This window comes from Desarmillaria tabescens (assembly GCF_030435595.1).
Source record: "Desarmillaria tabescens strain CCBAS 213 chromosome Unknown EV420scaffold_123, whole genome shotgun sequence".
Classification (NCBI taxonomy): domain Eukaryota; kingdom Fungi; phylum Basidiomycota; class Agaricomycetes; order Agaricales; family Physalacriaceae; genus Desarmillaria; species Desarmillaria tabescens.
The window spans coordinates 37148-51684 of NW_026848422.1; the positions used below are offsets into that span (position 1 = coordinate 37148).

Genomic DNA, 14537 nt, shown 5'->3' on the forward strand with positions numbered 1-14537 from the left:
TGTCCGATCAACGACTCTTTAAATCTCCTAGGATCTGAGTACGTTCGCTCCGTTCTTTGCTTTTTCACAGATAACATGCAGTTAGATATCATAGGGATCTCACCCAGCATCGACGACTTGCCGGTTGCTTTACCCAGGGAATAGGGTGATGAGGTTGCAAGGCGGGCTGGGTTATGGGGTACAATGACAAAGTGTGTCGTCGTCTTTATCATGGCGACGGCGTGTAGTACATCTCAGAAGGAGGCAACTGTCACCGTCTGAACAGGGCAACAATCGGAAACGAAAAGGCAGTTCTGCATGCATGCCTATTAACTCGACATCGCGGAGAAAGTGCCGTTTAGGTGTGATTTAGAAACCAGTCACGTCCGAATTTCTCATAGAGAGATAGGGAAAAATCTACTTAAAAAATAGGAGAATGACCAGTCGGTCAGGAAGAAACCGTGTGGGTCAAGGTTAGGGAGGCAACCGAATTGAAATAGATTCACTCTGACGTGTAACAATCGGGTCCGTCTATACGTCCGACAATTGATAGCAGGTTTGGCTAGGAGGATGAAACCGAATGAGAAATCAATCTCTTGAGGTGGAAATTTTAAGAACTTTTCGGATCTGGAATCAGTTCCATCTGAAGCTCCAATCGTAACTCCTTCCAACGTTTTAAGTGAAATTATACTAAATCGTGTTTTCAGGTTCAAATCCTATTGTAAAGGTGGTTCCCACTGTATGATTCCATTAGGCGATAATCGGATGATGATACTCTCTACATTCGAGTCAGTTCTATCATACAAATTACTTGCATATGTGCTCATTCTATCCTGCATATCGGGAGATTCGGAGCTAGACATCAGCTGGGACTGTTTTGTGGTTGCGTTGAAGGATTTTCTATGACAATTGTTCAAGGGAGACATCTCAATCCATCTATTATTCAATGGCAGCTATAACCTTGTGGTAATCCTAAAACAAAAAATAGTCCCCTGGCATGATCTCCCTTCTGCAATATATGCCATGAAAATTCAGTGCATATGTCATTCTTCCAGTCATGTCACTAATTCAATTTTTTGCTGGTCTGAGATGTTAGAGCTTCCATCAAATGTGAACACTACATTACTGAGTATCTCAGGTTGTAGAATATTGTAATGTCTGTCCATTCTTTATGCAGTGCAAGAACGAAGTGGTAGTGTCCATAAACATAGTAATATGTGAAATTCAATCATAAGTGTGGGATATATTTGGTCCAATCAACATCTTCAAAAGCAGCAGGAGGAAGTGAACGAAGTGAAAGGAAAATATCTACAAGTAAGAAAACTCTGGCACATATGTATAATTGTGTCAAAATATGTCCTAATAATCCAAAAGATGGAGTCATGTGAATATAAAAATTTGCCATCGCATGTGTATGAGTGGCCAAAAACAAAGGTACACATACAGTTGTTACCACAGAAATCCTCCAAAGTAAATGTTCTGTGTATGAGCCAAAATCGGAATTCCATGGAATACAGTGAATTCCCCCGAAAATAGCACCAACCAAAGCTCCAAAATAGAAGATGTACAGTCTTTTATAGGGGCCAAGGTTGCCAAATCTGCGTGCGCAGCCATCCCACAACATATGAGAGACATCCATTGGGCCTATGATGATTGCACCAATGAATGCTCCGTAGTGGATGTCTACATGTTTTGCCATGGCACAAAGCGCAGTAAGCATAACCTGGAAACACAATGTCTCACGGGTGCACTATGACTATGGTCATGGTGTGAAGATATTTGCGATCAAGTGATTATAGCGCACCTGGGAACTTTCAGTCTCATTTGTCGTGGTTTGATTTATCGTTGCTATAACCGCCATTTCATCTGCAGCATCCCATTGTTCACTATTGTAGCTGGGAGTTTCGACGAGACTATCTCCAAACTGTGAACGGGAAAAATCGAAACCTTTTAGTAGAACTGGGACTTCGACATTCATCGGCTTGTGCCACCATAAGATGTAGTTGCCGAAATTAAGAATGGTGAAAGCGAGTGTCGCGCTTTCGAGTTGGGTAATGGGAAGAGATTGGATAGCTCTAGCAGCATAATATGCCATAAACCAAGTTGTTTGAAGAAGGGAGATTAGTTTCGATAAAGCATCGCCTTTGCTTCGGTCCAGAAGCTCCTCTTTCTTGAAATCTGAGACAGCAGGTGCAATTATCTGAAGGTCTTTCCATTCTGCAATGCACCCTTTCATGTCGATGAATCCTCCCATGCTGAAGAAGAAACCATGTGTCATTGAAAGGTGGTCTGGGGGACAATATGAGCTTCTTGATTTCGTTCATAAGCCAGGAGGGAGCATACAATGTTTAGCGCTGCGCGCAACGAACCATTGACGAAAAGCCCATATAATCATCGCTTCAGGACAGAAGATAGCGAGAAGCATCAGCTTCAATCTCTGCATGCCCCGAACGAACCATCCATGGGCGATGAGCTTGGGCCCGGGAACGTTAGGATGAACGGAGACCCATGTGCATGCAAAGATGGTCGCAGTACAACTCCATAGAATGCTCCATACAGTGCGTGTGTTTGGATCGCATACGACTGGATCGTCGCGAGGCAAAAGTGGGAGATGCATTGAGTAATGTAAGGATGGAAAATATAAGCCCTGTATCTGCTCCAGAAACAGAGGAACGTTGGCTCGATACAAGTTTAACTCGCTGTAAGCGCCTAGATACCTATGCAAATACGACTTGTGGTCTTATAGTGCTGAAAACCGTATCGCATGAATCAACAGAGCTGTGGCTGATGGGCATCGCCTGTCAGAATTACACAGCACGACGCTGTGTTGATGGTGCCTGTACTTCTGTGAACTCACTTTTGCCAAGTAATCTCGAGTCAAGTGCTTCTTTCATGATCGGTGAGACATGAAAATACCAGAGATTGACATTGCTTGCAAGGGAAGAAAGGTGTCTACACCGCCGGTATCGTTGCATTTATTAGTTGATTATCGAGACTTATAGCATGAATCATAGGTAGCGCTTCTATTTGTAATGATGCGATGTCGTCGATAAAAAAACGCCTGATCAAGAGAACACAGGGCACTCCATGATTCTCCATGGTTCTCGCGAGAATAGTCCACTGGTTTGTGAGTGCTTCTATTGTAATCAGACAGTGAATGGTGTCGTCCTACCGACATTAGGGACATTTCCAGTTACAGCTCATCGGGAACCAAAGAGTCGGTTCATCATCTATCCCTCAGGCCATCGTGGCATGCTATTTCCTCCTAGAAAGTGATACCCAGCATTTTCGGTCAAATGGTCAAATACGAAGGGATGGTTTGAACATAACTGGGGTTGTGGTCGAGATTACGAGGTGAAGGAGAATACAACACCCGTATTGGTGTTGAGTGGTATAAAAAGAGGAGGCCCTACTAAAGACAGTGTGTATTGGTCTATACGATGAATTCTCGACGATATTCGTTGACGTGACTTGCCATTTTCCCCAGAAATGCTGAAGCGTACGTATGGTAAGGTGAAAAGCTGCTGAGAGCGTCGTATATCCCGAAGCGACATCGAGATGCATGTATATGAGACACCGCGGTTTAAGACAGAAGTTCCCAATTTATGGGAGGGGTGTCGATAAGAGTGCGGTAAACCTGTACATAAATCACGAGGGATGGAACAGTGGGATGATTGGCTCAAATGATGGTACCTCCACAATTGACCAGGCAGGCAGGCAGGCAGGCGTAAGGTCTCTCAGTGATAAAGCCACGACGATGTTTCCATTGCAGAAGATATCGTCGAGCATAGTTCAGACCGACATTAAGTGTAGAAAGCAGGTAAACAGAACACGACACGATAACATTCCTCCGTGAAATCGAACACCGCCGTGATCCTGACGTTGACGCTGTACAAATGTCATAAGCCACGAAAGGCTAGGATTTCAGTGCACAATAGGCGTTTCTTCCCAAGCCCGTGAATGACCTTCGCCGATATACTCGTATTCGATCGTTCCTAACCTGTCCATCTTTGCCTTGTCTGATAAGTGGGTGGTACCGAGCGACAGGTATAAGGTAGGAGCGCATGACGCTAGCCGGAGGAGGTAACGTACTGTATAGAATCTATCAATTTCTCTCCTGTGCATAACCGGCATGCAGACATGTACTTTTCAAAATTTCTGTCTCACCATGCATCCGATCCAAAGACATGCTGAGAGTTGATGCTGGTTTGCGAGAGACGAGTGATATCAGATCATCATCGCGCCACCTTGGTGCGCTTCTCGTTTGATAGGATTGGAATGGTACGATTCATGATATAAAATGCGACAGCACCAAGGCCGAGGCTGAGATCATCACCAGCCAACTCCCCTTTCTGTCCTTTCTAGGCGGCTGATCCTCCTCCGATAGTTGGTGTGTGCGAATCCCGGCCAGAGTCCAACCGAAACCCTGCGGGAGGAATCGATTCACATCGCAGTGTCGTCTGCTCTCTGAGTGGTCAAAAGGTCGAGAACTAGAGCTTAGGTTACTCGTACTGGCAACTCTAGTTAAGAAAATCGCTCGTTGCGTATATACACCTCCGTCGGGTAAGGCGATGATTGCCGCCGCCATTGGTGATGTTTCCACACTTAGTGAGGCGCTTGAGAAAGTGATAGCCGTGCGAGTTGTCCATGCTTCTCCATGATGCCGATCAGCTCCGGTACGAGCCACGAGATACTGTTCTTCTGGATAGCATAGAAGTCCTTGGCAGGTATAGAGAGAAGTTTCGTCTTGGTATACGCCATTTATACAAAAACGCAAGACTCGTGTTGGTAAGAGATAAATCGCTGACTAACCCTGCCGATGTTTGAACTCGGTTAAAAGTCTACGGGAGTTTGCATGATGTTCTTGATAGTCTTCGAATGAAGGCGTCCTTAAGGCCAGGGTTATCGACGACGATTCTGAATTGGAAGGTGGTGACGTTGAGTTAAGTGGGTGTGCACCCAGTGAGGACCAGGATACGGATGCTGGGTTCAGCGAAGGAGGATGAAGGCGTAGTCGGAGTTGTGACCAGCACTGGTAACGCGATAATTTATCTCTACAACATAGAACGAGGTTGAAGAATTGTTACTGAAAAAACAGTCAGCTAAATATACGCATGTAAGTTCAAAACATACTTCATAAAATTCCGCTGTGGAATATTGATATAACATCAAATTTTCAGCGACGCGTGGTTTTAAGATCGTTGTCTTGATCTTCGATGATATTAGCAACAAATACAATGGCTTGATTCCAAACCACGTACCTCTCTCCGGACCCTCCCTAGCCCGCGACACCTGAGCAAAATACATTCTCTCCGCGACTCGCCTCCACATTGTACCCGTTTTCGATGTCGTCTGTCCACGCCTCTTGTGATAAATAGGTTGTAGCGAGCGAAGTGTTTCATGCTGCAGCACATAAGGTATTGAAAGCGGCGGATGTTGGGTTGAACGGTGCGGAGGGTAACATGCTGCACAAATGATATAAGTACTCGACACCCGTAGTCAGAGTGCAGACTATGCATAATTCCGCCTGTGAGTGTATTCCGTCATCCTCCGTCAATCGGAGGGCATACGATCCCTCTCAGAACGCGTCTACCATGGTGTTTCCCTACGCTGGACCACCGTCCACTTTTCCGTCTGGTGCAAATTTGTAAGGTCGGTACAGGGAATCAGGAGAAATAGGAGGGTGGGTGTTCCCGAGAGGAGGATCTACGCGACAAGACATGAGCCCACAAGAAGTGAACCAAAAATAAACTGTGTACCCCGTAACCCAGAGGAACGCGTATGTACGTCACAGGTATCAGCTCGGATTGAAAAGGTCATGAAATGAGAGTGCACCCCCATGCTAAAATTCCTGCTACGTTAGTAGTAGGTCTTATAGAGGGATGGTGGTAGCCGAGTTTTGAGTTTAACCCGAAGTCCGATGTCATAAAATTTTCTATTTGTGGAATAAATTCACGGCCCAGCGCTTCAAAATTTCCGTTTAAGTCAGAATTTCGGGGTGGCACAGTTAGTGTTTCGATGACTCGGCTTAAAGCCGCGCGCCACGCCAGTCAAGCCGAACTAAGTCACGCCGATGTTGCCGAATGACTTCGGCAAAGTCACACCACAGTACCGGCTCGGCGCGGCTTAGCGCGACTTGAAGTTGCCCAAGCTTCGACTTGAGTAAAAAATACCGAAATGCTATTTTAGGTCGACTTTGATTTTTTTCCCGCAATTTCTCCGAAATTTCTGGAATATTACCTAAAATCTACTGATGAGCTTCCATTTAAAGGAAATGCATGAAGTCATAGCTTGACCGGCTGGAGCGGCGTGACGGCAACTTAGCTTCAAAGCCATCAAAAATTATGACTTGGTGAAGCCGTTGAAGCCGAAGCCGAATAGAGTCGCGCCGAGCCGCGCCAAGTCACGTTATCGAAACACTAGGCACAGTCGCCGCTTGTCACTGCTTACATGTGACCCTCTGTTACTATCACGCTTTCTGCGGCGTTGTTCGGCCGATCTTGCCAAGGATTCTGACTGAACTCTGAGAGAAAATGCGAGCTGGTGGCGGCAGAATGCCGCCACCGAGCGAGTCTTTTTCTCTCAGCAGCAGAAGCCACCACCGCTGAGTGAATCATTTCGAGGGGTAGCACTCTCTCATTCATACAACTATTTTTTGAATGCTAACTATTATTGATTATAACTTCGATTTATTTCCACAAGCCAAGATTTGAATAACTCTTGAGCCTTGATTCAATCTCTCCTGCAGGAATTATAGCCAGTAAACCTCGCAGGATCAATCAATTATACATAAGCTTGGTTTATTATAAACCATCATAGTTATATAAAGAACAAGGCTTCAAGAGGGGTCAACGTAACAGGCTTTGCCCCTGATGTGGGCCTTGCAGGCGTTATTTAAAGTCGCAGTGGAAACAAGGTATGCAACAAGCGAAAGAAAGGAAAAAGGCAGGTATGGAGATGATGATGTCGATCAAGAGGCCGAGATCCCGAATTGGACGTGCCAAACATGCCGTTTTCGGTATACTCCGCCCCGTAGATTTGGGTCCTCGGAATAGCAATCGATGCTTGGCTTGAAGGTGGCCTTCAACCTGATGCACTTTCACATTTAGAAGAATTCAGAAAATGCAGGGGCACAGAAATCGAAACCAGAGCCAGGCAAGAAACATCGCGAGAAGTAACCCGAGTCCGGCACGAACCCTGCCGTTCCGAACGGGCAAATGAGATTGGTCATCAACCCCTAAGTGATGATGTCAGCTGGTCGATTCCTTCCTTTTGCTCCCGCCCATGAGCTTTTCCAGTCCTCCTCGCAAACGCGTCAAGCTCGAGTCGCCATCGCCGCCACCGGAAATCCAAGATGCAGAGGAAGACAACTGCAGCATATGCCTACAAGCCCTCGTTGACCGGACCGTCGTCCCTACTTGCTCGCATGAGTTCTGTTTTGATTGTCTCGTCGTTTGGACTGGTGAGCCGACTTTTCGCATATGGTGGGTATATAGCTGATGATTCATGATTCAGAGCAATCAAGGAAGTGTCCGTTGTGTACTCAGACAATTGGAGAGTACCTGATTCATCGGATCCGGTCGCGGTACGATTATCAGAAGCATTATTTGGCGCCTCTGTCAAAGCCAGGACTGTTGCCGTTACGCGCTGCACCGCAACGAGAACCCGATGTGCGTAGACGAAGGCGCAGAAGGGAGTGGGGAGGACGACAGCAGGAGGAGGCGGATAAGCTGGAGCGGTCGATAGAGAAGCGACGGTGGGTGTACGAACATGGGCTTTATGCCAAGGTGCGTTCAATGTCGTCATGCTTGTTCCGTCTGACTCTTTCGTAGCATGTCGCTTCTAATGGGTATACAAAGTACCGGCCGTACCCCACTCCAGCGCAGTTCGCTGCTAGCCCGGAGATGGTGAGCAAGACGATAATGTTTCTTCGGCGTGAACTGAGAGTGTGGGATGATCTTGACGTTGAGGTACGTGTCTTATCTTGGATATTTGTCGTGTGGGAGGCCAACCGGGAGCATAGTTCTTCACGGCGTTCACGATATCTCTCATGAAATCTATCGATATACGCTCTGAGTCGGCTGTGAAGCTGTTGGCGGAATTTTTGGACATCGATACGGGTGGAAGGGTTATGGCAGAACACTTCGCACATGGTGAGTAGCAGTCGCTCCCTGCTGAACATTCTTTACTGAAGCAAGTAGAGGTCTACTCGTATGTGCGATCGCCGTTCAAGGACTTGTTCGTGTATGACTCCGCGGGCCAAGTGAGCGATCCTAACACTGCCCATATATCTCTCTGTACTCACAGCTGCTTCACTAGTATGACACGCCTCCCCACGTGAGCTCGCCACCAAGACCAAGACCAAGACCAAGACGATGGCGAGACTCAGACGAGCACCCCCGCCGGAGGTCCAGGTCCAGGTCCAGATCACCAACCCCCTGCAACCACGACGATGCATCGACATCACCTCGAGATGGCAGATGGCGCGAAGATGATATCTCTCCTGTCCGTTCGATATCCTGGTCACCGTCAGGTCGACATTATCCCAGTGCGAGCAGAGCTTCATCTCACTCTGTGGATCCTTCCGCAGCACGAGCGACTATATTCGAGGAAGCTGACGCACCTGCCTCGATTACCGATCTCATTGAACTGTCCAGAATTCCAGATGTGAAGGGGAAATCAAGAGCTACGGACGAACCGTTTCGTGCTACCCCGAGTAATGTTGGACTTCAACCCGATGTGAAGGGCAAGTCTAGGGAAGATACACCTCGTCTCTCACCAACACCCTCTAGTGTCACCGAAATCATACGGCCGCAGTCCAAGAAACCCGCTCGTACCGCTATGGATTCTTTACGCGCTCATTTGGGTGCGACTTCGTCGAGTCCGACTTTACTCTCCCGGTTATCGTCGGGAGGTGAGAGTAGGAAGAGAGAGGATAGCTTTTCTGATCCAACCTTCTCCGATCCAAAGTCAGACCGGAGTCGTGAAATGCAGTCATCAGTGGAAAAGAAGGAAGACTTGCTCACACAGGGCCGGGCCCGTTTATTGGGGAAGCTCCTGGAAGAGAGGAGGCGCGCGTCTCACCCTGAAGTAGCTGCTGATGATGTTGAGCGGAGGTTGAGGTTGGTGAGGGTGCGGCTTGCGGCTGAGAAACGGGCGAGGGAATGACTATCTTCCTACCTCGTATAAACCGTCATGCAAGGATCTGATTGCCGAGTTACCCCGTCATGCACGATAGAGAATTCACAGTCCAGCGAGTTGATTCTAGAATCGTAAAGCTCAGACCCTAGATAATGTGTGCGCCTTCGGGGCGGGCGACAAGGATATTTTTGTTACCGTCTATAATGCGATGCTATGCAGGATCATGTCTGCCACTGAGAGGGTACGAGTGATGTCGTTGGGGATAAATTGTGCGTTTTTCGTAATGTTGACCGTGGATGTAGATGCGTCAGGTTGACGCACAGAAGTGATTTGCTACATTTGCTTGTGTAGCCTTTCTTGTCCAGCGCGTCCCTTTGGCTGGCTAAGTCGGTTATGTTAGCGCAGTCGCCAATCACACAGAGTCGAGCGCGGTAAAGCTAAAGAGGCACCGCGTGTGATGATCTTTCTGTTCTTTTCGTATTCAACTACGAAGCCTCCCGACGTGAAGGAAGCGGCATCCTGCAGTGTTTAAAGGCAGACTTTCACCCGTACCCTCTGAACGTGGATGGTGTGATGTCGTCAGGAATAGGAAGAGGCATATGGAGAAGAAGGGACGTTAATGTTGGAGGAGAGGGGGCATGCGTGGGCGAGGGGGCAGGGTGGTGATAGTAGATGGGAAACACTGAGGGAGAAGTAAAGGGGGACGGAATGACAGTATGATGCATCTCTTCCGGGCGTATCGTGTTTGAAAGTAGCAGATGGTGGCGATGTCGCTCTATTTTTTTTTTCTTTTCATCCGTCGCTTTGAGCGCATCCTAGAGAATGGATAGTGAGCTGTGCCTATAAGGTTCCTCATATTCTGGATGTGCGTTACGCTGATATGAAGTCTAGTCTGTGTTTGTTGCCTACCAAGACCATCCTTCGAGGCAGGACTACGTCGTTGTTACCATCCCCTCCCTTTGCTGTTTCCCACCTGCCGCCTGCTCGAAGGAAGGGTCTACTGCTTTCTCAATACCTTCCTCGCCGATTTACAAGACGGGTCCTTCTTTCATCATGCAGCACAAGAACCTACCCCTATCAACTGTGGCTTCCGGAGCCGATTTCGAATTTCGGTGCTTTGTCTCTATATCCATAGGCACATACCCTTCTTCATTTCTCTTTCCATTACTCGGATAGCCATTTCATAACTCCTTTCATCGTCCTCGGTCGGAGCGACCATTTGGGGCGAGACTTACATCGCGAGAATGAGACAACGACCATCGCGGATTTTCTGGGACTGAAGCGACCAGTTGACTATCAACCTCTTTCTGCTAGATCTCGTCTTTTGACACTATTTCCTTATTCCTTATTTCTATGCTTCGTCGACTAGGCTTCCGTCTTTGCTGTCGTGCTTTGACGCTATCTCTTTCTTTTTGCTTGTTGAAGGCAGTCGAGTCTGTTCACTGTACACAAAGATAGATGTGCTACGTTTATTACATCCTTCGCGCCCCTTTGGCTCGTTAACTCGGTTGTGTCTGTTCATATTATGGCGCTAAAGCGTTTACGATTAAACGCAAGCGGTCAATATCCCAGTCACCTTTTACCCCAGTACGAGCGGAACGTCCGAGTCTCCTTCCATACCTCCTCCAGTGCACTCTCCTCGACTACAAACCATCCAGACCTCCAGACGTGAAAGGTAAAATCCAAAGCTACCGACCAACTTTGTAGTGCTACCCTGAGTGATGTTGGACTTGAATCCGACGTGAAAGGAAATGAGAGCAGAGACACGTCACCTTTTACCGGCACCGGCACCGGTCACGGTCCAAGAAGCCCCGTTTCATACTGTCTTGCGACTTTGGCGTCTTCGTCGTCATACAATCCGACTTTGATTAATCGGTTATCATTGCGCAACGAGGATAAGAAGAGGGAGGATGGCTCTCAGTCCCTCGAGTGATCCAACCTCAGGCCAGGATCTTAAAATGCACTGCAGTCGCTAAGGAAAAGACTTGCTCACGCAGGGTTGGGAGCGTTTGTTCGGAGAAGCTGTTTCAGGAGAGGAGGCGTTCGTCTCCCTCTGAAATAGGAGGAGGGCGTTGGTGTGGAGAAGCGGGCGAGGCAGCGGTTGTCCTCTGCCGTTTCGCGGAAATCATTTGTGGAAGCCGGATGCTAGAAGGGAAAGATGCGAGTGCTGGATACAATATACGCTGGAAGCTGTTTCCTTCTTGGAGGTCCACGATAGTGTGCATACTTTGAGGTGCAACCTGGAGCAGGCGGGGGCGGCGGGTGGTGGTGATACCGCTCTTTTTCTTTTCGACACTTCTCTTTGAGAAGATAGAATGTCCGCTACTGCCGTAGTTGTCGGGGGATAAACTGTGCGCTATTCGTGCCAGGTGTAGATGCACCGTGTTGGTGATTATAGTATGATAACCTCGACTACAGTCTAAGGAATATAACAGCTATGCACAAATCGAAACCCACTATGTGAAATATCGTAGCCATAATGATCTATCTGACTGCCTGTCCAACGACGAGTCTAATAAATGTTCCAAATGCCTCTGTGTATTATCTCTGATATCTTCATTCAGAGTTAGATGGTGGTATCCAGCAGGTTTGGGTGGCGCACGGTTCAGGATTTGCTAGCGCATAGGAATATGTCTGTCAATGGTTTCAGTATCTTTTGAGTCCAATGCATGCATTGGATACCCACAGCCATGGCACAGGTGATCGCGATGAGCAGGGTGGAAAGATTCATTCTCCAGGAATGCTTCAGGTTGTCTGGACCAGGTCTGCGAGCGCAAATGGACGTGGTCGTTTATGTGACCAATCCCTCCTTTATATTTCGCAGATCCGGGATTCCCTTTGTGGGCGTTGGGTTGGCAAGTCATCGCATTTGAAGAAAATAATATTTTCGAAGTTACTACAGAACAAATTTAGATTTATTGGTAAAGTGCTTGTATATGCTCTCCGAGTCGGATCCATGACTGGCACTACTCGTCTGCAAATCGGGTTGTGTTTAGCACTTTCAAACGTGATGCATTTAGCATTTCAAGTCTATCATTTCAGGTTTGTATCATGGTAATTTGTTCGTTCGAGTGGATCAAATGTTTATCCCGTTGATAGTGAACACGTTCGGTGTTGGGAGCTGAGTTAGGAGGAAATAGACTTGCATCGCCTTGGACTCCCGTAGCCTACTAATAACTTGATTCTCCCGAACTGAATTCCTTTGATCACGTAGGGCACTTTTTGAATTCATCTTCCGCAGGAACTTATGGCAACATTAACGTCATATTCAATGGAATCAACGAGATACAGATCCCCGAGATGCCCATGATGAAGTAAATTTACACAAGAAAACGACACCATCAAAGTACGATTGGTTTTCTTTGATCATTTCTAAGGAAAAGATCAAAGCCTGTGCATCTGGATATCGTTCTCTGGCAACTGAACGCTCTCATCAGTGAGTCCTGTATTTCTGTACTTAGGATAGCCAGTCTAATATTATTTTGCTTAGAAATGATGGCGGTCTTACCAATGCTTCAATGCTTTAAGAAAACTCTCATGTTTCGCTTGACTGCCAGATAGTTTCTCTTCCCTCGATATCCTGACAAGTAGCTTGACGCCATATCGCAGATCGACCCAGGCATTTCACCCATGGAAGCAGCTGCAACACAGTTGTCTGACTCCTGGTTCAACGCAGTTATTATCGAGTCCCTAGCACACGGTGTGACTTATCTTCAAATGTATATCCCAAAAGAACTGACTATGACTCAGGGATGTATACGGCGTTGCTCGCAGTTGTACTGTTGCGGACCCGTGCGTACCCAGCTCCCCCAATGAGATCACAACTGACAGGATAATTACATAGTTTTGATCAGTGTTCCCCCTAGGAGGCAGACGAAGGTCCTCGCTGGAATTTCCGTCTTCATGTATATCATGGCAACGATTCACATCGCTGTAAGATGGTATTATGCTAGACGAGCATTCATTACAAAGGGACAGACGGAGGAAACCAGGTACTTGGCACTCACAGACTCACTTATTGCTGGTGGTCCATTATGGGTACCGACGATTGCTAGCGTCGTCGCGAGTATGAATATATTAATGGCAGATTGTGTGATCGTACGTCTTGTGGCAGATCTCTATAAGATTAATGTTTTGATGCCATATTTTCCTAGATTTGGCGGTGCTGGGTCATATGGGGAAGGAATTGGAGGATCATCATCCTTCCTTCCATATGCACACTTTGTGGAACACGTAAGTCGCTAGGACTCTGAGCATAACTCAAATCACTTACTGTTTCAAGTCTTCGACATATTCTTCCTGATTCAAGAGTTGACACCCTTTACCGGTTCGCAAGGCAGTTCTTCGACTCCATGGGGAAGCGACTCTATCAAATGGGGAGTAGCATACTATAGTATGACACTCTCGACGACGATCATATGTACGGTGCTCATCGTGTACCGGCTGGTTCAAGCGAGCACTACCAGCTTGTCTCTGCCCATTGCCACCAATCCGTACCACCGAGTCATGGAGATCATGGTAGAATCTGCCGTATTATATGTCATCGCGCTAGTGATCTACATCCCGTTCATCGCAACAAATAATCTAAGCAGTCTTTATCCGCAAGTTGTTCTGGTTTCTGTTACAGTGAGTCTCTATCGATCACTAAGGGACAATTCTGACCAGATTTTGGCAGGGCATCGCGCCGACTTTGATACTCCTTCGTGTTGCCTCTGGAAATCAAATCAGGAACACGAATCTGAGTTCACCAGATAATACTATGCATTCAGGAGGTTTACAGAGTCAGTCAAAATTGAATGTGGAGAGCAGTGTTACATGCGCGGAGGAGGAAGATGCAAGACTCATTATTCCAACAAAAAATGGGGAAGTCGTATGAGTCATGCGTATTCACGATCCTGTAGACCGTTACACGGCAACTAGAGTAGGCGGAAATAACAGTAGTTATACTTTTCCAATTCCGTAGATATAGCAAGAATTTTACCGATTATTGAGTGTGTATGATTTTGACGTACTTTCACGTTTCTATCCTACAGCGAATCACGATGTCAGGGGGACGGCAAGGGTGAAGGAGAACCAAGACCGTTCTTTGACAACTGAGAAACCAAGCACCAACAACGAAACACGGACAGGAAGGAGTTCAAAAACAGCTCGTTCGGGTGAATACCAGTGAAATGTCGGTATGACCGTGCTATATCAAATTGTCGGAGGCATTCATTAACTGAGAATTTCCTATCTCACACCAAGGTGAATGCAAGGGCGGACGAGAAAGCTCCCAAGGCGAATTCTGGAGGTATCAAGGAAATGCATTCCACAACATATAACATCATCGAGTCGATAGTGGTGGGCATTCCGGAACGACTCGGCATATTAGATCTAAGCTACCGCTTGTGGTATGAATGGTTTCTTCCCAGCTGAGA

General features: G+C 47.1%; 4 protein-coding genes across 4 annotated transcripts; 3 read left to right on the forward strand and 1 right to left on the reverse strand.

Moving 5' to 3' along the window:
* Positions 1-1056: 1056 nt before the first annotated feature.
* Positions 1057-2716, reverse strand: EV420DRAFT_235105 (uncharacterized protein). Its single transcript, XM_060481327.1, has 3 exons — positions 2323-2716; positions 1784-2268; positions 1057-1729 (listed from the first exon to the last, which is right to left on the reverse strand). The coding sequence occupies exons 1-3, from the start codon at positions 2594-2596 to the stop codon at positions 1208-1210; spliced, it is 1281 nt and encodes a 426-aa protein (XP_060322338.1). The 5' UTR covers positions 2597-2716; the 3' UTR covers positions 1057-1207.
* An 825-nt stretch (positions 2717-3541) lies between these two features.
* On the forward strand, positions 3542-5652 carry EV420DRAFT_1753705 (uncharacterized protein; the record flags this gene model as incomplete). Its single annotated transcript, XM_060480464.1, has 9 exons — positions 3542-3799; positions 4345-4369; positions 4462-4604; positions 4651-4767; positions 4851-4926; positions 4973-5050; positions 5160-5236; positions 5358-5427; positions 5479-5652. 9 exons carry the CDS (start codon positions 3542-3544, stop codon positions 5628-5630), a joined length of 996 nt encoding a protein of 331 aa, XP_060322339.1. The 3' UTR covers positions 5631-5652.
* A 1611-nt stretch (positions 5653-7263) lies between these two features.
* On the forward strand, positions 7264-8320 carry EV420DRAFT_1281090 (uncharacterized protein; the record flags this gene model as incomplete). The annotated part of the gene is made up of 5 exons (XM_060468243.1): positions 7264-7441; positions 7495-7766; positions 7812-7949; positions 8003-8132; positions 8178-8320. 5 exons carry the CDS (start codon positions 7264-7266, stop codon positions 8318-8320), a joined length of 861 nt encoding a protein of 286 aa, XP_060322340.1.
* A 4430-nt stretch (positions 8321-12750) lies between these two features.
* Positions 12751-13996, forward strand: EV420DRAFT_1672125 (uncharacterized protein; the record flags this gene model as incomplete). Its single annotated transcript, XM_060479078.1, has 6 exons — positions 12751-12820; positions 12871-12912; positions 12965-13218; positions 13275-13353; positions 13403-13746; positions 13796-13996. 6 exons carry the CDS (start codon positions 12751-12753, stop codon positions 13994-13996), a joined length of 990 nt encoding a protein of 329 aa, XP_060322341.1.
* Between the last annotated feature and the right edge of the window lie 541 nt (positions 13997-14537).

Bases quoted from the DNA above. Each gene is read 5' to 3' on its own strand.
- EV420DRAFT_235105 (XM_060481327.1), bottom strand. From the start codon at position 2,596: ATGCATCTCCCACTTTTGCCTCGCGACGATCCAGTCGTATGCGATCCA. The intron at 2,269-2,322 runs GTATGCTCCCTC...ATTGTCCCCCAG, and splicing joins TGCGCGCAGCGCTAAACATT to ACCACCTTTCAATGACACAT. The intron at 1,730-1,783 runs GTGCGCTATAAT...CCATAGTCATAG, and splicing joins ATGAGACTGAAAGTTCCCAG to TGCACCCGTGAGACATTGTG.